General features: G+C 45.2%; 1 protein-coding gene across 1 annotated transcript in view; it reads right to left on the bottom strand.

Moving 5' to 3' along the window:
- SYN2 (synapsin II) overlaps positions 1 to 21,487 on the bottom strand; it is a 180,249-nt gene that overhangs the window by 7,200 nt on the left and 151,562 nt on the right. Inside the window, exons 8-11 of the mRNA XM_019645999.1 lie at positions 18,573 to 18,647; positions 17,994 to 18,096; positions 16,526 to 16,675; positions 827 to 887 (exon numbers count right to left, since the gene is read on the bottom strand). Of these exons, the coding sequence (XP_019501544.1) occupies positions 827 to 887; positions 16,526 to 16,675; positions 17,994 to 18,096; positions 18,573 to 18,647 (389 nt within the window). The remainder of the gene's footprint in view (positions 1 to 826; positions 888 to 16,525; positions 16,676 to 17,993; positions 18,097 to 18,572; positions 18,648 to 21,487) is intronic.

The following is a 21,487-nucleotide window of genomic DNA, read 5'->3' as shown; positions in this document are numbered from 1 at the left end:
TAATAAAAACAAAGGGTACACTGGGATGTAAAATACAGAACGCATTCCTGGAAATAGCTTGTTTTTTATATTTCATGTCATCACGAAAAACACAAGAGCTTTACAGGCACAGCCAGCCTATTCACAGAAACTCAAACTGTACCAAATTTTAGCGAATAGAGAAAAAGGTGGATGACTTCAGATTCAACGGATGAAACTATGGAAATTAGACCTTGAAAATCTCTTAAACTTCTATCTATTTACCCTAGTCATGCAGAAAGGAAGCAAAAAGCACAGTTCATTGAAATCCCAAGCACATTCGTGGAGGTAAGCAGGGGGTGAGGGGTTGTTCAATCTGAGCCTGGGAGCGGGGAGAAGGAGAGGAGTTGGGTTTTATTTTTGTGGTCTCTGTTTCTCCCCTGTCCACCCCACCCTACTCCTATTTCACCCCCCATTATGTAATACTTTAAAAAAATACTATCAAACCATCCACTGGACTTGGGAGAGGCACAATTCTTTTGTACACTGTTGACAAACAGCCCTGGAATCACAAGTTATACAGAGAAACATAAGTGAGCATTACAAGCACGAACAGGAACAGGTAAACAACCAGACAGAGGAGCTGACACTGCATAGGAAAAACACAGTCCAGTCAGCATTGAAAGAACGCAGAAACGGCACCAATGGGAGGGTCTGTTGCTCCCCTCCCCACTTTCCTTTCTTTCCTTATTTGTTTTTGGCTTAAAATTTCTGATTTGAAAAATTAACTACCAATCACTTTAAGAAGCTTGGACTTGTTTTGGCCCTACTGCAATGCCATTACAGTCGAGAATATACTGTAAACAACCTTGGGGGGCTGGCCGCTGAGGTGGGGTCTTGCTCGAATCCGGATCCTTAAGTGTTCCACTCTGCAAGACAAAAATGCAAAAGAGATAAAAACAAAACTCTAAGCAGATTCCAAAGAGAAATCCTGAGGCTCTGTGGCATGGCTGCAGCAGGATTCATGGGATCCAGTGGGATCTAGTTCAGAGGTTTCTGATGTCTGGGGTGTTGCTGGGGCACAGGTGTAGGCAGTCTGGGCCTTAGAACCACTTTGATACATAGCGTCTGAGGCCTTCTCAACCTCTTTTTCATCTCACCCCCTTTTGGACTTACTCTTTCTAGAAGCTTTGAGTCTTCTAACAGCATCTGGTCTATTCTATGGGCGCTCACCCTCATCCTCACAGGACTGGCTTCCTGAAGAAAAGGGAGGATCAACACCCAAGTCCAAAGAGGAGGTTGGGCTTTAGGCGACTCCGGGGATTGGAGACCCGGAGAAATGGTGGTGGCGGTGAGGGGGGTGCAGGGGGCTAGGCCAGGTTACTCGCCTAGACTTGGCTTCCTTCTTACCTGGAGTTAACTTTCGGGTGGGATCAGCTCTGGGGCTCACTCAGGGGTCAGAGTCACTCTGGGCTGGCTGGAACTCCCACAGGGAGGGACTTGAAGGAGGGGGTAGTTGTTTGTTTCCCAGAACCCTTCTTACCCAGAGGGTAAGATGTTAATGTTTGTAAAAGTGCTCAAGGCCAAGCTGTTTTCCTTCTCAAACAGCATCATTACATTCTACCGAACAACATGGCTCCACTCCCATGCTTCCTCTCCTCCCAGCTGGGATTCTGATTATGTTCTGACAGGATTAAAGATGCATGTGACTTCAGTTTGTCTAACATTTGTATTAAAGGCAGTGAGCATTTGGAGCTTGGATTCAGCACAGGGGAAATGCTCTATTAAGCCTAAGGGCTGCCAAGTGTGCCAATGGTGATGTCAAAGAGGGCGCTTCTGAGGCAAGCTGCGAAATGGGCTGAGCGTGTCTTCAGCACACCCCCACTTCCTCTGTTAGTTCTCCTCTCCTGTGACATACCCCACCCTGAGCCCTACACCCACATTAAAACTGTTTCTCTTCCTATACCCTGTTTTCCATGAGGCTCCGATGCTGGCCACCTATCTCCCCTCCCGCCTATTAAGGCCCATTTTCAGCTCCACTACCAGGAAAGCAGAAGTGTTAGCCTTTCTAGTATCATGGCCTTTTCATAATAACATTGCCTAAAACTGTTCTAGTAAGAGGATTTTGGATAGAAAGAGGCAGGGGGCCTTTGAAATGTCCTTATTGCCACCACATTAGAAGGCACCCATTGTATCTATAATCCCCAACCTCTCACAGGTCATAGCAAGAATACCAACACTTCTTTCCCTTTCTTCCAAGCACTCTCATAGGATCCACGAGGCTTGATCTGAGCCCTGGCGCTGAAACACCCACTCCCAATAAGCCAGCTAGAGACCACTCCATCCAGTCAGCCATCAAGACCCATCATTTTTTCCCTCATGGCAGCTAAGAGTCACCATCTTCTCTTGAACAACTCTGCTCAGGCCTGCATCATTTCCTGCTTACACTACTAGACTAGTCTCCCCATTCTTTTCTTTTCTTTTCTTTTCTTTTTTAACATTTTTATTGGGGAATTTGGGGATGGGAACAGCACTGGGGAATTGGGGGAAGGGGAACAAACAAGTTGCTGTCCTTTTGTTCTTCAGTCTAGTTGTGGAGGCCACAGTTGCTTCACTGGCCCAAGTTGGCACCATCATTGCGCTCTTCCTGGGAGAGGCAGATCAGTTGCTGGCTTCTGGACGGCCGCTCATGGAGGCTGCTAGCTGCTCACGCTGGCTGCTGGCTACACACGGTAGCCCATGGCAACCCACTGCAGCCGGGGCTGCAGCCTACAGCGTCGCTGGGAACTTATGGCAGCCCAGCTCCAGGTTGAGCTGTTGTTCAGCATCTTAGCTGTAGAGGGCAGTGTCACTGGCCCTCATATGTGGGATCCGAACCGGGGCCCTCTGGCATCCCAAGCCAGCTCTTAACCAACGCGCCACTCGGCTGGTCCAGTCTCCCAGTTCTTTAGTCTCTTCTCTCTCCAATCTATCTTCTCCATGGCTACTTAATTATCCTTCTAAACTCCTTCCGTAATTATGTCACCTTATTGCTCTAAAAAATTTATAGCTACCACTATATATTCTAGGTAACATGATGGACACTATTATGCAGTATTTCTCTTAAACCTCACAACAGCCCTATGAGGTAGATACTATTATCAACATTCCTAATTTTCTACAAGGAAACTGAGGCACAACTAAGTCAGCTAATTTGTCCAGGTTCATATAGCAGTCACTAACGCAACTGGGATGTGAGCCCCGGGAGTCTGAGGCTCACCTTCTCTTCTCATTGCCCACAGAATAACACCCACATTTGCCAGGCTGACATCAGGAACTTTCTTCAGCATGGCTGGAATTGACCCTCTTTCCTTCTCTCTCCCTCATGTCCTAAACACACCTGCTCCTACCAGGCCTGATCCCTCAGTTTATTCTCTAGTCTAGGCCACTCCATTGTTTATGGTGAGTACCCTCTAGGAATACCTTTCCTCTTTTCTGTGAGTCCATTCCAATGTGTCCTGGAGGTCTAAGTCAAGTTCTACCCCACCCATGAAATCTCCCCTTCTGACTACTCCTTCTGATAGTCATCTCCTCTCTGAAATCCTGTAATAGCACTTAGGAGTCTCATACTATTGAAGAGGGCACTTGTAGTACTATCTTGTTATCCTGAAGACTGGGACAATGCTTCTAAGAAGACTGCCAGATCCTGAGGGTACAGACTGCCTTCATCATCTCATGAATTCCTAACAAATATAGTGCCCATTTGTTTCAAAAAAAATTTGGGATATATGGCCTGATATGGGAATTATTTATTAAAAAGTTATAAGTTAGAACTGGCAACGTTTTGGAATACTTGTCATTTTACCAATATCATCAAGCACAGGGCTGAGCATATAAGAGGTCCTTAAGAAATGCTTGTTAAATAGATGAACATGCAACAGCAGCTACAATGAAAATGGAGAATGTAAGTCTTTTAAGACTATCTAACCCAGCCAAGTTCAGGGCACTTCAAGCCCAACAGTTCTTTCTCATTGTGATCTCTTCTTTCTTTTAACCTGGCTGCCAACTGAATGAGAAGTCTGAGGTCAGGATATAGTGTTTGGTAATGGGAGCACAGGACACCAGTGTTGACTTTTTACCTGGGTTCCTGACATGCTCAGACGGGGCTTGGCATTTAACTCCACATTGCCCTCCCCCCCAACACACACACACACACACACACACACACACACACACGCATGCACCTAGGTCTACAATAGCAAGGCTTTAAGATCTGGTAGCAGCGTGACTGAGGAATTGGGCTTTTGGGTTAGGAAGACTTTGGGTCAAATCTAAACTTTCCATTTACTAGCTTTGTGACCTTGGGCAAGTGATTTTACTCCTCTGCACTTGCCTTTATTCAAAAGGTTTCTGTGTTATAAAGTGAGACTGATTATCTATCAATGTATCTATCTATCTATCTATCTATCTATCTATCTATCTATCTATCTATCTATCTATCTATCAGTACCTGGTCCCAGTAGGTGCTAAATAAAATACAACAAATGCTGGTGATAGTGATATCGATGAGGCCTTTTCCTTGGAAGCTCCATTGTTTCCTAGGTCTCACTCCCATGATATAGAATACCCCCTGCAGTATGTTCCCATTCCTGGGTGTTGGGGAACTTTATTCTGTTGTAACGGTACAGCCTCTTCTGAGCTCCCTGACAAGTCATCAGTAACATGGCCTCATTGCCGAGAGGGATACTCAGATGAAAGACAGCAAAATTCATAGTTTGTGGAGCCACTAGACTGGTTCTTGCTAGTCCCCTCCCCCAGGGCTTCACCCTGTACCATTGATGGCTGCCAACGAATCACCTTGGACATTGGTCAAGATCATCTTAAGATGTTCTCCCACAGAACTGTTATTTTCAGAGACAGTCACGGGAGATCACAGAGCACAGGGTAGAACCAGGGCCAATGGACAGAAGCTCCAGCAGGACAGACTTTCACTTATTGGAAGAACTTTTTATAGTTAAAACAGTGTAAGAGGCTGTCTTGGGACGTGGGTGTGTTCATGTAGAGATGAGAGAATTACCTGACAAAGACATTGCTGAGAATATTCCTGCATTAATTATGAGATAGAGTAGATGAACACTATAGTTCCTTCCAAACATGAGAATCTGTGATTCCAGGAAAAACCTTTAAAATCCCATACATAAAGCTCTAATGGGAGAACTCCACAGACAGTCACAGGATGAACTGACAGGGGTAATCATACCATGAAGGCTGGCCCAGCTCTCCTTAGCCACAGAAGTATACAAATAAGACACCCAAGGATGAACTGAGCCCAAAAGTTCCTTTCCAAAAGCTTCAGGGGAAGAGCTCCCAGAGGCTGTCCTTTGGACTGGAGCCTGGGAATGTGCCTTGGCCACCCGTGTCTGGCGCCTAGGGAGCTTCTTCTGTCGTAGGCTCCACTGAGGTTGTGGACTAAAGACTTCCCAGGGGCTACAGCAGGCGGGAGGCGAGTCCCCTAGGATTGTCCCTTGCCAGGCTGAGACTTTCTAGCTCCACCCACAAGCGTTCTGTCTGCTGGGGCTGAGGGCCTATTCCCTGTGGGGCTTGGCTACCATGGGATCTGTCTGCAGTCACCAAGAGCTGCCTGGGATGCCAAATTCCACAGAAGTCTGGCCACTCTGGCGTCAATGCCAAAGTCTGGCCTATAGCCAGCCCACAGCAGGAACTCATGGCCAGACAGAGCCGCAGAGTTTCCCTCAGGAAGTTGGGTTGACTTAAACAGGTAAGAATATGAAGCCCAGTGCTTGTGCCCAGCTACACACAAAAATGACGGGGGAATAAATGGCCTTATAGCAGCATAAAGAAAAACCCTAACAACCCTGGGCTGAGAGACTGACAACAAGCTCAGAGGGTGTCAGTTTGTAATGCTGCTGCCAAAAATCTGATGCAGTTGGAGGCGCATCAGTGTCTCAAAAAGGGGAGGTCACAAACCCCCTGCTCTTTTGGCTGACAAACCTCACAAGAGAGCACAGCAGCCAGTTCTGGGTAACTTTTTGAGGGGGACTTGGTGGAATAAAACAGGTACCTGGAGCAGATGTGGAAATGACATCTTTCCTGATGTGACTTTGGGCAAGTTTCTTAATCTCTGCGTCTCAGTTTCCCAAATGGTACAACTGTAAAGACTAAATGAGGTAACTATGGAAGGACTGAGTAGAAGATCAGTTAGTCAAATGTAAATCTGAACAAGGTCAAGGGCTGGCTTGGGTAGTAGTGAGTCTCCTGGCATTAGAGGTATTAAGCAGGGCCTGGACAATCTCTGGTCAGAGATGCCAAAGAGGGGGCTCACATAATTTCAGGCAGGTGACTTCTACAGGGTCTTTTGGCGCTGGGCTTCTGTTAATTCATGAATTTTTCAGTTCATTAGATATCTGAGATATGAGACAAGCCCCATTCATAGCTTCAGAGTCTTGAGCCCAGCAAGACCCTTGGGCTACTGAACCTGAGCAGAGGTGTCCTGCAGGCACAGGCTTTGAGGGGGTTGGCAAGGAGAGTGTGCTGCTGCACTCCATTAAAGCTGATTAGGCTGGTATCTCGCTATGCTAAATTCATTGGGCTTTAGTGATGAGAGAAGCCAGGGAGGCAGGAGAGAGGTGGTGAAGCTCAGATGCTCTTTCAGGTTGGCAGGTTTAGCACTCGGCTGTTAGAAGGAGGAAAGCAAGGGTTTCCCTTACACAGGGTCACAAAGGCCCACTCTATGCATTCTTACCATTCCCTGTACTCGGGTAGAAGCATCAAGATGGCACAGTGCACAGTATTATACAGCTGGGGGCCAGAAGATCCAGCTCTCCTGCTCTAAGCTGTGTGACCTTGGACAAGTCATCTGCGTTCTCTTTGCTGGTGTGTGAAACAGACATAGAAATACTAGCCCCAACCATCTCACATAGGGTTGTAAGGCTGAAAATAATGGCTGTGCTTTGTAAACTGTAAAGTGCTAGGCAAAGTAATTATGTAAGTGAGCATCATTACTATTATTTAGGTAATAATATCAATACAAAGGAATAAAGCTTTAATGGTAGGATTTCATGTATCAATAGAGGAGATACTGTTGGGTAGCTTCCTGTCATTTGGTGCATAGTGGTTCAGTGTGTTGGAGATTCTGGGCTAAGCTATACTATGCCCTCTGAAGATACAGAAAAGTCATTTCAGAAACAGTAAATATTAGCTCTTGAGGTGAATGGAAAGCAAATTATTGGTCTGATAGGGAAACCAAGCCCATGATGAAGGTTTGTGGGTTTTTATCAAAGGCACCTTTAATTTGTCATTCTGTGGCTTTCAGAAGACAAGCGGGGAGACAGGAGCTCCTATCTGAGGTTCCAACAGGATGGAAAGCTGAGGAAGGAAAGACATTAAGTGACTCAACTCTTGAGAGTTGTTGGCCTGAATCCAGCTGCCCCCACCAAGGAGGAAGGCCTGTGCTTGCTCAGCATATCTGAGACAGGAAATTGGGAAAGGGTCTCGGGGTCTGGCCCCAGGAAAGAGGCCAGGCCTCTTGCCGACATGCCACAGAACTATTCTGATCAGCTCCCCCAGGCCCCGTTCCCCCGGTCTGGTACCCCAGGGGGAATGAGGCAGCAGGAAGGAATGTAGTCCGAAGGTTGTAGGTTCAGTCAGAACAAGGGGAACAGCATGTTTTTAGGCACCTTGGGATCTTTCTGGGATCACCCCTGTAGTCACCAGTGCTCACCCTCCTTCCTCTGAAAGGTTATATAAAAGGTGCCCAAAGGATGAGCTCTTCCTCCTTCTTTTGTGGGGGGAATTGCTGCTCTGAGGACAGAGCTCATCCCCTGGACTAGGGCCCTCCCATAATCAGTGATTTCCTAAGGACATAAGACGTCCCATGGGGACAGTCTACGAGACCTATGGGGGCACTGAGGGCCAGGTCACCCGAGGTCAGAATGTCAGCTTCAAGTGATTAAAGATGTCCCTAAAAAGTTAAGACAGCCCCAAAATAGTCCGTTTCCCTTAATAGTCTGTTAAGAGATCTAGTCACTAGTGACTTTATCTGAACCTGCCTCAAACCTCCTCACATTTTCAGTTTATACTCACTGGGGAACAAATTCCCTAAAGCCAGTTCTGCTGTGGGAAGCAGGAAGGCCTTTCATTTGTCCTAAATTTACTTCTTCTAAGCTAAGTGAAGCTCTCTTAGTCCCATGTTTGGGACCTCAGTTGTGCCCCCTCCCTAACTTCAGGGCCCTGTAGACTCCAATGAAACCTTTTCTCAGTAGTCTTGGTCTCCTTGCACCCAGGAGACCTCATCTTGTCAAGCCTTTGTGCCTAGAAATACCTTGCTGGAAATGTTATGAGCGCCTCTAGATCAGAGAGCCAGGAAAAATGCACTGGTAGAATATCCCACCAGACACCAGAGTTTATTAGGCCTCAGTCCTTAGTTCTGAACTCTCATCACTGCCTTTTCTAGGTCTGTGGCTAGCACGCAGCCTGGATCACAGCATCTTAGATCTGGAAGGAGGTTTCAAAAGTTATCTGCTCCAACACCCTACCCCCAGCCCACTCTTTTATAATGTCCCTGACAAGTAGCTCATCCTGACCCTGTCTGAACATCAGCAATGATGTGGCAGTCACATACCACTTCCCAGAGCAGCCACTTCCTCTCTCAGTGTTACAGAGTTCGCTCCTGTCTTCCAGGAGGTTTGCCTTTTGGCACTAGCTCTAGCCCATGACAGCTACTGTAGAGCTGAAGACATTAAGTCAAGGGCTCCTTGAGATTACTGCTATTCACTGCAGCTCCTTTAACTCTTACTCATAAAATACATTTGCCAAATGCTTCCACCTCCTGGTTTTCTCTCTTCTGAGCACATTCCAGTCAGGGTTTGTCCTTGTTATACTGTGACCCTCAGGCTTTCAACAACTGCAGGTGTGGTCTAATCAGCTCAGGGTAGTAGAATAGGCTTGTTTTCCCCTTGGACACTATGTATATATTAATGCTTCCAAAGACTAGGTCTTAGAATCACTCCTCATGGGTCTAACCCACAAGCCAAACAGAAAGCCCATTGCTGTATGAAATCCCTACACTAGCAATTTAGCCCTTTGGCCCAGGAAGATTTTACAGGAAAATAAAAAGAGTGGGAGCAGTGCAATGGAAAATGGAAAAAGATTAGCCAAATGAAGGAGAGCACTAGGATGCCCCCTCTACTAGCATGACCTGAAAGCTCTGTCTACCTGAAGTTCTCTCTCTGGTTCCCGCAAATCTCAGGAGCAGCTCACTCCTCTCCAGGGCCTCAGGATGTAAGGCCCAGCTCAGATCCCAGACGACAAACCCCAAGGGTCAGTGAACGTGAGGGCGGATGTGAGAACAGGGTGTACAGGGAGGAGGTTCTGTACGTACATAGCCTGGAGGCTTTGGCCATCACTGGCCACCAGGTGTCACTCTCACCTTGAGAAGAGTCTCCTTAAAACACTTTCAAGTCAGTGGGCAGCCCAAGAGCGGGCAGTCCAGCCAGCATGGGGCTAAGCTGTCATCAGCCTGATAAGGCTTTGCTACTTACTTCCCTGCTTTCAGAGACACAGCCAGTGCCTCTTACACTCCTGCCCTTATTCCTTTAAACTGGACACAGCAGCTAGCCGTTGCCCACTCTATGACTTTATTTTCTATGATTAATCCATCTTAGGCTAGGGGGCTGGCTGACAGTAAAGTAAAATGTGCCCTCTACTCAGCCTTCTTCAGATACTCTTCTAGAATCAATGAAATAAAAGCTCAGGAGCTGCAGGCAAAGATAGAGAGGAAGAAAAAAAGAAAGGTAGACAAATGGCTAGTCATAAGTCTGTCTTGGTCTTGATAGAGAATACTGGGCAAGAAGCAGTTCCTAGGGCTTGTGACTCAGGTCAGATGCTTTTTCAGCTTGAGCTGCCAGAGCCACAGGAGAAAGAGGCCAGAAAAAGGGGCCTGACTGTGTGGAATGGCACAGGAGCTAGTGACAGCATCAACGTGCTCAGTTCATCATGCAAAGTCCTGGCTGGGACCTGGGGAAGGACCTTTGGTTTACATCCCTTCATCTGCATACCACCAAATTGTTCTTAAGATCCTAACACCAACTTCAATATGCTGCCACAACTATTAAGGACACTTATTCTACTGGGAAGTTATTCAACAAATATGCATTGCAATGGCATATCAAGGGGAAGGGGTGATGGGAGTGGTTTGCCTGGGTAGGAATGTTTCATCACAGTTATTTGTGTAAAATTGTTATCACATGATGATAATAAAAAACCAGGCTGACTTAGTTTTGTTATTGTTTAACTTGACTACCAACTGGGCCGACCACTGCCACCCACCCCATCTTAGTATAACCACGATATATTCAGTGGCTACTAGGTGCTAGCTACTCTGCTAGGCCCTAGAGATACAGTAGTAAACAAGTCCCGACTCTCAAGGAGCTTACATTGTAGTGGAAGAGACAAAGAAACAGATGAGGATGATCTTAGCTAATAACAAGTGCTATGAAGAAAATTAAAGAAGGGAGGGTGGTAGTCGGCAACTAGGTGGCAACTTTGGATTGGATGATTGGGGAGATTTCAGTTATACTGTCACGAAGGACCCAGCCATGCGAGCACGAGGGGAAGAACATTTCAGAGATAACACAGCTAATACAGAGGCCCTTACCAGTACGCCTAGGGCACAGTGAGCAAGAACTGGGATGGTATGAGGGCAAAGAGGCAGGCAGGGACCTATGTGAATTGCTTGGGAAAACTTAGGAGTGGGGATAGATTTAAGGGAAAAAAAAAAAGAGTTCTGCTTTGACCATGTTGTATTAAGGACATCTTTTAGACATGCAAATAAAGATGTCAAGCAGGAGTTAGAAATCTGAGCCTGGAGATCAAGGAGTGGTCAGGACAGCCAATAGATATGGGCTGGCCAAGAACACCAGGAAATGTACATAGATCAAGTTCATAGAGCACTAACATTTAGAGGTTTAGCAGAAGTGGAGGAGCCAGCAAAGGAGGTAAGAGAGAGAAACCAATGAGAGAATGAAAACCAGGCAAGGGTAGGGTCACAGAGACCTAGAAATGAAAGTGTTTCAAGAAGGAGGGATTAGTCAACTGTGTCAAGACTACTGAGAAGTCAGTCATGCAAGATAAGGAAAAAAAAATTACTATTGAACTTGGTGACATGGAGATGACTTTAAAAAGAGCAATCTTGGGCCGGCCAAGTTGCTTATTGGTTAAGAGTTGGCTTGGGAGCGCGAGCTCTGAGCAGCAGCGCCGCTGGTTCAGATCTCACATGGGCCAGTGACTCGGCACCCTCTACAGCTAAGGTGGTCAACAACAGCTCGACCTGGAGCTGGCCTGCCGTGAGTTGCCGGCAACGGCGTAGGTTGCAGTGGGCTGCTGTGAAGCTACCGTGAGTGGCTGGCAGCCAGCATGAGCTGCCGTTCAATGGCCAGCGACTGATCTGCCTCATCCGGGAAGAGCACAATGATAATACCAACATGGGCCAGTGAAGCAACGTCCTCCACAACTAGACTGAAGAACCAAAGGACAACAACTTTTCTGTTCTGCTCTCCCAATTCCCCAATAAAATCTTTAAAAAAAAAAAAAGAGCAATTTCAGTGGGATGGTAGAGGTGGAATGCTGACAGGAGTAGGTTGAAAAGAAAGTCTGATGTGATGGAGGGGAGATGAAAACTAAGATAACTCAGGAAGATTTACTGCAAAGGGGAGCATAGAAGTAGGGAAGTAGCTGGAAGAGAATAGGGGGTTGAGGGAGGTCTTTGTTTTTATTTTATTTTTTAAATGAGAGATGTGTTGATGTGATAATCTTCTGGAAAAGGAGAAATTGAAGGTGGAGAAGAGAAGGGATACATGAAAACAAAAAAGAGGTGAGATCCAGGTCACCACTGGAGGGCGGGCCTTAGAAGTAGATTCATGTGGGGCCGGCCGAGTGGCTCAGTTGGTTAAGAGCTCGCTCAAGAGTTTGAGCTCTGAGCAACAGCGGTTCGAGGCCCGGCCCGAGCTGAGCAGCTGCTGAGCTGCCAACAGGTAGCGGGATGGCTCAGCTAAAAAAAAAAAAAAAAAGTAGATTCATGTGGTAAAGATGCAGGTAAGTTGGTAGATGTGATAGTGGGACTACGAAGGCAATCTGGTCTGACAGCTTCATGGACCTGGAGCCATGATGACTGATATGTGACCAATGGAAAGATTATCAGGAAGAAATGGGAGGTGGAAATATGACCAACGCAGTCATGACTTCAAGCCCAAGTTGCAGTGTTTTGCCTAGTGTGACAGACTGTTGGGTGTCTTCTGTCTTTTGGGGGGCCTGGGGTTAAGGCACAAGGTTTAGGAGGAAGCTAATAGAGGATACAAGAAGACACCATCCCAGAAATGGTGACAACTTCTGTGAATTGTCATGATTTCAATTTAGAATATAAATAACGTTTGGACAGGAACTATATCTCATTCATCACTGTAGCCCTACATCTATTAACTAATTTTAAGCAAATACTTTGGGCTAGGCCTGTGCTAGCCTCTAGAAACACAGATGAATAAGGCATGGCCCCAGCCTACTAAGTATTTGAGAAACATTTTCTAAACTAATTTAATTATGTATGAAGTAAAGAATTTTGCCTTGACCAAAGAGAGATTTGGCTGTTGGCCCCACTCCTGAAAGATAATCTATAAACTCTTGGAATTTCCTGAGTGATAGGAGTGTCTTTGTTATTCGGGGTGGGGGGGTGGGGCCCTCAGACTATATCTGATAGTGTATGATGAGGTGACTCATGTGGGCCCCTTAGGACACATGGTGCTAGCCTGACCTCCAGAAACAGGGGAGACTGAATTCAACCAGGTTCAATAAATCAATGAAATAAAACCCAAATAAAAACCCTGAACACTGAAGCCCAGGTGAGCTTCCCTGCCTGGTTGGCAACACATCCTGTGTATTGTCACATATGGATACCAGGAGGGTAATACATCCTAAAAACAGAATCTTTGTGTTTGGAATCCTCCCAGACTCTGCTCTATGCACCTTCCTTTGGCTTATTTTTGACTTGTATCCTTTCCCGTAAGGAAAGAGATATCCTTTTCACAGGTATCCTTATCCTATACCTGTGAGTACAATAGTATTCAGTAAGTTCTATGAGTCCTTCCTGACAGTGGCTTTGGGAACTCTGAACTTTCTGTTGGTATCAGGAGTGTGACAGTCTTGTGGACTGCTCCTTCAGACTTGGCAGTTGGGGTGACTCCAGGTTTCATGTGACCTTAGAATTCAAAGGGATCTAGGTATCATGTAATTCAGCTCTAGTCTATAGATAAGGAAAGAAAGGTCTAGAGATGGGAAGTGACTTGCATAATGTTATGTAATGTTATGGCAGAAAAGGACTAGCCCCTGTGCTTTCTACAATATTCTGTTGTAGCTTCAACTGTGAGGCTGAGCAGAGAAAAACTTACCCTTGAGCCAGACTGGCTTTGCTACAAGGGATTTTTACAAGAGCCCCTATGTTTAGGGAAGCTCATTCTTTATTATGTTTCCTGCCTTGACTCTGATAGATTTCTCTTTAAAATATTTAAGCTGCAATATTTAATATTTACAAAATAAGGGGCTTGTACCAAAGAAGAGCTAATGCTTTCTATGAGGTGGAAACAATTTTGTGTGAATTCTCTCTGTTACTGAACTTTTATGCTTCAGAGATCCTTTTCATATAATCTAAATTTTACTGCTGGAAGAGATCTTAGTAATTTTTTGGTTCAAAGATGCTGAGGCACAGAAATAGAAAGAGATCTACCCAAGGTCACCTGGTGATTCAGTGGCAAAGACAAGGCTAAACTCGGATCTCCCGAATCTCAGGGTAGCCTTCATTCTAGTTCAGAATGACTTCCCAGTAGGAGGCCGAGAGTGTTGCACTCATTTACAAAAGTACTTAAGGGACCCTCACAGAATCCCAGAGCAGCCCATATTTGTTTATCTTGTCTGGACAGTCAGGCTCTCTTACTCTGTCATAAATTTTTTAAGCAGCTACCAGATGTTCTCTGTATTTCTCAGGGTTGAAGGGAAGGAGAGGACTACTGTCACTCTGCTTCTAGAGCAGGAATGAGCAATAATCGGCCAGTCCCATCACTGAAAGAGACAGTGTGGGCTAAAAGGCAAGACTAGGGTCCAAATATTTTGATTCCGTCAGATTTACAAAATCATAAAATCTACCCCAGGCCTGTTACTTTTTTAATCAGGAAAATTTTTTTATCACCTCTAGTTAAGTACAATATTTAAATAATGGGCTTATATCTATAACAAGCTTTGTTCTCCTAATTACCTAGTGTAGTTCTCTAGTGACTAACATTCCTGAAGAATCCAGGCACAGACTCCTGCACTTGGTCAGAGGTCTGACACAGCATGAGCTATAGAAGGTGTGAAACACCCATGAGAGCTAATAATACATGATAACATCCTGCCACATGGGACTACTTTCAAACTGGATACCAAAAGACAGTCAGAATCGACATCTATTAGCCCAGAAGCTCCTATTTATCCAGCATCGATAAGGATGGAAGTATTCTACCCAACGAAATTTTTAGAGCTCAAAATATCCCCTAAAACTCATGTCTTGTTAGGGAGACCACTTCATAGTCGGTGTAGAGGCCTGACCACCACACTGTATTTCTGAAGCTGATGTTGAATAATAATATATGTCAACTATAATTATATATACATATAGTCATGGGACGTGGAATAGAGAGTGGGAATGGAGTCAATGGAATTGTAATAGATAAGCATGATAACCGGGGGTGGGAGGGCAGTAGATGAGAGAGGGGGTTTGTTTCTGTGTGAAGGGTAAAAAGGATAACTATTGCATTGTTCTGTATACCTGAAACTAACAATAAAAAAAAAAAAGAAAAGAAAAAAAAATATCGCCTAAAATATCATCTTATCAATATTTAGATATCATCTCATATTGTAGGTGGGAAAACTCAGATCCAGAGAGGGAACTGACTTACCAATATCATACTGTTTTATTTCAGTCATTTCTACAGAACTATTTCTTATATTTCTGGCTTTCTTAAACAGAATATGAGTACTGACTAAAATGTAACCCTTTCTAGATGGTTCAAGTCCATTATTATAAATATCAACTATGCTTCTATACTACAATTCTGTGATATTCAAATGATGAGAAGACGAATGTGGGGTAACTTGCTTCTATACTAAAATAATCCAGACTATTTTATACTGATTTTTCCTCTCCTTTTCTCCCTTCTTACTGAAAGATTGTGAGATCCAGTTACTTGGCTCCTGATTGCAGTATAATCCCAGTGAGGCATTGATCTTTAGAAAAAGGAGTGATGATCTCAAAGCGTAAGCTTTTAGGGAACCTAAGCCCAGAGGGTGCTTGCTTACATAATAACAATGGTAACCTTTATTGAGTGCTTATGAGGTACTGTGTCATATTTTAGTTTTTTTTACTTCATTTGATTCTCATAACAACCCTAGGAGATAGGTGCTGTTGTTCAGATCTCTCCTGAGCCATAGATAAAATCCTTGTCCAAGGTCACAAAACCAATAAATGGAGGGTCTAGGATTCAAACTTGGGTAATTCTTGCTTCAAAGTCCATAATCTGAGTCACTATTCTATTCTACCTCCCTAACTGTTTGAAGTAGGATTTTGAAAGAAAGATTTCTAAAAGATTTTCATTTACAAGTGATAAAAAGCGAACCCTGAGAAGGATAGTAACTTGCCCTCAAAGTCACACAGCTAGGGAAAGAGCTCGAGTAGGACTCAGTTCTTGGATTGAGAGTTCTTACCACTTCATTATACAAAAGTTCAATGGACAGAGAGTTTGAGGATATTTTTGAAAAATGACATATCTTCCCAGATGTGACTAAAGACTCTGGGGGCTCAGGGTCCTTGCCTTTGTCCCATTCTAGAGCCACAGGGCCTGAGGTTCCCTAAAAACTTCCATGTAGATTTCCCACTAGACGTGCAGCTGGGATACTGTCACTATGAATGTGACTGGCCATGAGTCACATGTCACAGTCAACTGGACACCTGCCTCCTCTCCCTTAGGTAGGAAAGCAGATTTCTGATTTGAATTTTACCTCATGACTCTCTCCCAGAATGAGGGACCTGACTCTCCCATCTCTCCAGACCAGCAGGTTTCTCAGGAACACCCTTCTTTCTCTACACATGAGTCAGACTCCTCATAGACAGTTAAGAGGCCTGACCCAGCCCTTCCTCAGAGACCTCCCAGTTTAAAACTGGGAGCATCCCAAGTCCCAAGGGAAACTGGCTTTGGTTCCCTGAAGACTTCAACTTCAGAGGGAAGAGATCCAGTACTCCATCTCTGGACAGTTCTATTGCTGATACTGCAGATTGCTAATGAGAAGGCTCCTATAAGGGGGTGGTGGGAGATAATCAGGCCTCTAGAGGGAAGGAAAGAAAGGAAAGGAAGAGGAAGAAGACTCCATATATCCCATCCAGGCCTATTGTAGGTATTGGGCCTCTGTTCCATCCTAGAGCCACCACAATCCAGAGCAGTGGGCTTGGAAATGGTTCTTGGCTCTCCTGTATCTCTTCCCAGGTGCTTACCTGTGGCTGCTGGGTGGTTAAGGGTCTCTGAGGAGACAGGGCAGGGGTCCTGCACAGCAGCTGGTTCATCTTGCTGATGACAAGTTCAGTGATGAGTTGTTTGTCTTCCACCTGGTGTTCCCCAATCAGTGGCATACTGCAGTCCATGACCTGGAGGAAGACATGACCTAGGTTAGGGAGGGAATGGAGGCATGAAAGGCCTGGTATGGTCTTTCAGAATGAGTAGGACTTAAGGCAGCAGAGACAGGTTGGGGGTGAAGCTGGTGTTCTTCTCTTGAGCTGGAAGCATGTTCCTTTGCAGAAACAGGACCATTGTCCCCTCCTCCTCAAACCTTTGCTTTGGGCCTCCTCCCAATCTTCACCCAGGCTGCAAGTGATACTGAAAGATTGGTGGCTGAAGGTAGCGGGGAGAAATATTGAGCAGGAGGGAGTATAGACCCAGGGCTCAGAGGTTTGCAGGCAGAGGGAGCAGGAACACATGAAGGCCATTCCCTTAACTCTCTGGTCAACGCAGGCAATTTTCATCTCTGTGATTTTCACCTACACAGTCTATATCTCCACACATACCTTGCCCATTAAATGACTAAAGTCCTGCCTTTGCTCATGACCTGGGATGACTTCCTTTTTCACCCCAATCCTGATTCTTTTTATATCTCAAAGTCCAGATCAATGTTTTGCTCTCTTAAGAAGTTATCTGCCTGCCCAGGATCATAGACTCTATAGTCCAACTCTCATTTGTAGATGAGAAAACTGAGGCCCACCCAAAGTGGGGGTATGACCATCCATAGGTTACACATCAAGCAGACCATGGAGTAAATTCTGAAGCCCACATTGGGCTCCTGGCACTAATCCTCTGCAAATACCACCAACTCCTGGCAAGGAGCCTTTCCTTGAAAGACTGGGCAGAAATGTGTGTGAAGGATTCATACTGACTTTCCCTTCAATATGGCAAAAGGAAGCCAGTAAATTTGTGTGAGAGGACCAGGCTGAGTAAAGGGTCTCCAAGGCTCAGAGAGATGCTAAAAAGAGTCTCCTGCATCTAGGAGATTGGAGTTCTAACCCAGGTTGATTCACTCTGTGGTCTTGGGCATGTGTTCATGGCATTAGGTCTGTTTTCTCATCTGCAAAGTGATCAGATTAGATTGAATGATTCTTTCTGAGGCCAAGAACAGTAAAAACACTACAGTCTTCCCAGGGGAATGGCATTAGGCTAGGACCCCAGGAACCCAGATTTGGTATCTCTTACCCAAGTGTGGGTCAGCCTAGCTGGTTGGAAACAATAGCTCCCCACTGGTAGAAGTGTTTTGCTATGCACATCCACTGGTTGTGTCATCTGTAAAGCTTCCCATGGCCTTGGAGTGTCTAACCTACATGTAATCCGGGCTGCCCACATAGCTCCCAAGCCAAGAGTTTGGCCTCTAGCCTTGGGAGTTGTCGCTTACTGAGATACTCCTTAGGCTAGACTTACCTCAAAAATGTAGTCTTTCCCATCTTTGCCATGTACAGCTTTGACAGCACAGATGTCCAGGCCACCAAACATCTCAGAGCAGGTATCTACCCACAGCTTGTACCTGGAGGAGATGAAAAGGTGTCCTGAAGCTGGGGCATTAGCTCACATCAAGCCTGCTTGGTCATGCTCTTCTTGCTGGCTCTGCCGCTCCCTTCAGCCCTCCCCAGTCTTCCCTCCCTCCATCCCCATCGAGCACACTGCCTTATCTTCAGTGCCCTCCTGCTTTGCTCTCCAGATCCAACCCTTTTTTCACGCTCAGAGCAGGTCTCACCTACTCTACATGTTCTTCATTGGCTATTCCAGCCCACAGTAACTACTCCTTTCTTGGAACTTCTATGGTATGTCCAGTCTTTACTTCCATAATTTAACACATAACCCAGTCCTGCCTGAACTTGTTAACAGCTGCTTGGGCCTTTGTGTTCTATCTGTCCTGTCCGATTAGAGGCTCCCTTTGGGCAAGGCTCATATCGTACACCTCTTTATCTGTGGAAGTCCCCCTCTCGCTGGGTAGGGGGCTGGACTCCTTGTCTCACTCACCTGTCTGACATGGCGATCTGTTCCAGCATTGCAGAACCAGTGTTTGTCTTCCAGTTCCCTGAGATCGACGTCCTCCTACAAGGTCCCGCCAGGATAGGACAGGCAGTGAGCCACACCAGCACGAGGAGGGCATGAAACTTTCCAGAATTTTAGCTCACGGCTTCTTTCTTCACCTGCTTCTCCCACAAATAGCCCAGGGGCCTGTTTGCTGAGCCTCGAGTCTGGCTGTCTCTGCCAAACCCCCACCTGAAATGCTCTCCTCCTCTCTAGAAGAGTCCAGCTCACTGCTCTGGCTTCATGAAACCTTCCTGATCTTTCAACCATAGGAGCACTTGCTCTTCTTAGGACCCCAGTAGGACTTTGCCTGTACCTCACTTACAATCCTACACCTACTTTTTACTTCAGTTATTTGAGCTAAGTCTTCTGTCCACAAGTCTGTAAACCACTTGAGAGTACATAGTGTATCTTATATGTCCAACAGCCTGTCCACTTAGTATCTGGGCTGACTTGGTACAGTAGTCCCCCCTTATCAGTGGTTTCACTTTCCATAGTTTTAGTTACCAGTGTTCAACCATAGTCTGAAAATACTGAATGGGAAATTCCAGAAATAAACAATTCATAAGTTTTCTGCACGCTGTTCTGAGTAGCATAATAAAATCTAGTGCTGTCCTGCTTTGTCCTGCTCAGGATGTGAATTGTCCCTTTGTCCAGCATATTCACTCTGCATATGCTCCCTGCCCATCAGTCACTTAGTAGCTGTCTTATCAGATTGACTGTCGTGGTATCACAGTGCTTTTGTTGTGGTATCACTTATTTTACTTCATAATGTATCATTCACCTCATTTCATCATATCATGCAGGCATTTTATCATCTCACATCACCATAAGAAGAAAAAGGGTGAGTATAGTACAATAAGATATTTTGAGAGAGAGACCACATTCAAATAACTTTTATTAGAGTATATTGTTATAACTGTTCTGCTTTATTATAGTTATTGTTGTTAGTCTTTTACTGTACCTAACTTGTAAATTAAACTTTATTATAAATATGTACGTATAGGAAAAAACATAGTATATATAGGGTTTGGTACTGTTCGCAGTTTAAGGCATCCTTGGAAAAGAGGAGACTACTGTATATACGAACTGAATTCTGTTGATCCTGGGGACATCCTCAGGGTTCTTGGACTGTCTCCCAATGGCTTCCATACTAGCTCACTTATTCATTGATTCATTCAACAATTGGTTTCTGAGGGCTTTTAGTGTTAGCAATGTGACTCTGGACAAGTCAATTAACCTCTTCAGGCTTAAGTTGCTTCATTCAACAAATGAAGCTGATGGAACCAAGTCACTAACATGTTCTCTGCTGTGCCCTCTGCACCATCCATCCATGACCATGTGTTAGAATCAACTAATCTTGGGCTAAGTAGGAGGCAGATAACCTGGTTTTTGGGTCTGAATTTGTTCTTGACTGGCTGGTGACCTTGGGTGAGTCATTTCAACTGTCTGAGTCTCTCTTATCCCTTTGTAAATACAGGGTTGTCATGAGAACCAATTGATACAGTTTTAAATAAACTGTAAAACAGCAAAAATATGTCTTTTTAGTTATTAGTCTTCACTTAGACACAGTCAAGAGGATGGGATTGGCTTAGGGTACAGAAAAGCCCTACTCTCACCACTGACAAAGACCTTCATGTGCTGTCCTTATCACTTACTACTGGTTGGAGACTGGAAGTGCTAGTTTCTACTCAGAAGTTCGCAGGAGTACCCTCCCTAGAGATCTGATTTCAGACACTGGGAAACGAAAACGTAGTATATAGCTAAATTTTCAGAGCCCCACAGCAGCGCAGTGAGTCAACTCATGTGGTAATAACAAGTCCTCACACTCTGTACAGCGCTTTTCAAGGTTCTTTCCCCGCAAGCTGCTCACCAGAGCCTCATGGCAACCTCTCTGTTGTGAGCAGGCTGGGATTCTTGCCCCCACTTTGCAGACAAGGAGATTAAGAGTCAGAAAGGGTAGCTGACTTGTCCAAGCTTGTATATGTAGTCAAAGTAAATATAAGATAAAAATCCAGGACTTTTTGTTCCCATTGTGCTATGCTTTTCTCTATGCTCCACTACCTAGCTAAGAAATAAACAAACAACTAACAGTGGAATGGCTCAAAAAATTTGAGTAGGAACACAAAGATCATCATGAAAATAACACTGTCTTCCTAACACTGTGTTTTATAGGAGTGTCCCTGTGACAAGGCTGGGGTCCTGAAGGGCAAAGGCAGAGAGTCACTCAATTCTGCACAGGGCCGTGGTACATAACAGGGTTCTCAGAAACTCTGAGTGAGCAATAATGTCCTTTACACATCACACCTTTCTCTAACATCAGGATGCAGGGCACAGATCAATGCAGGCTACCTGGGGCATGTGGGAGCAGAGGGGACATGGAGAAGCCACTCACTGACAGCTCAACTGCCTCTCAGGACTTGTAGGACATCTGACCTTCACAGAAGGTCCCACATAATTGCTTACAGAAGATGGAGCAGGAACAGCACCTCCTTCCCACCTAACATAGCTGTCTCTGGATCTGACTTCTAGGGTGAGAGCTAGGGGGGAAGGGAAGACTCTCAAACCTTACCTTGCCTATTGCCAGCCAATTCCTTCTTCTGAGAGCAACGGGATAGCCAAAAGTTTGGGGAAGAAGAGCTGAGAGGACCTAAACATTCCCCCAATAACTGACTGTCCTTTGCAAATAAAAAATGAGTAAATGTTTTCTAAAGCTGCTCTGGTCACCTACCTTTCATCAACGACTGGGGATTCTTTTATGCTTCATTTAAATTGCTTTTGGAAACTCTACTCCTTAAAAATGTGGTGTCTCCTTTTAAAAGATCAAGACACTCTGGCTCCACTGTCATAAATGTTTTGTG

The sequence above is a fragment of the Hipposideros armiger genome, unplaced genomic scaffold (assembly GCF_001890085.2).
Source record: "Hipposideros armiger isolate ML-2016 unplaced genomic scaffold, ASM189008v1 scaffold_96, whole genome shotgun sequence".
In the NCBI taxonomy this organism is placed as follows: domain Eukaryota; kingdom Metazoa; phylum Chordata; class Mammalia; order Chiroptera; family Hipposideridae; genus Hipposideros; species Hipposideros armiger.
Note: the sequence above shows the minus strand (reverse complement) of the source record. Positions and strands in the feature narration are given on the sequence as shown.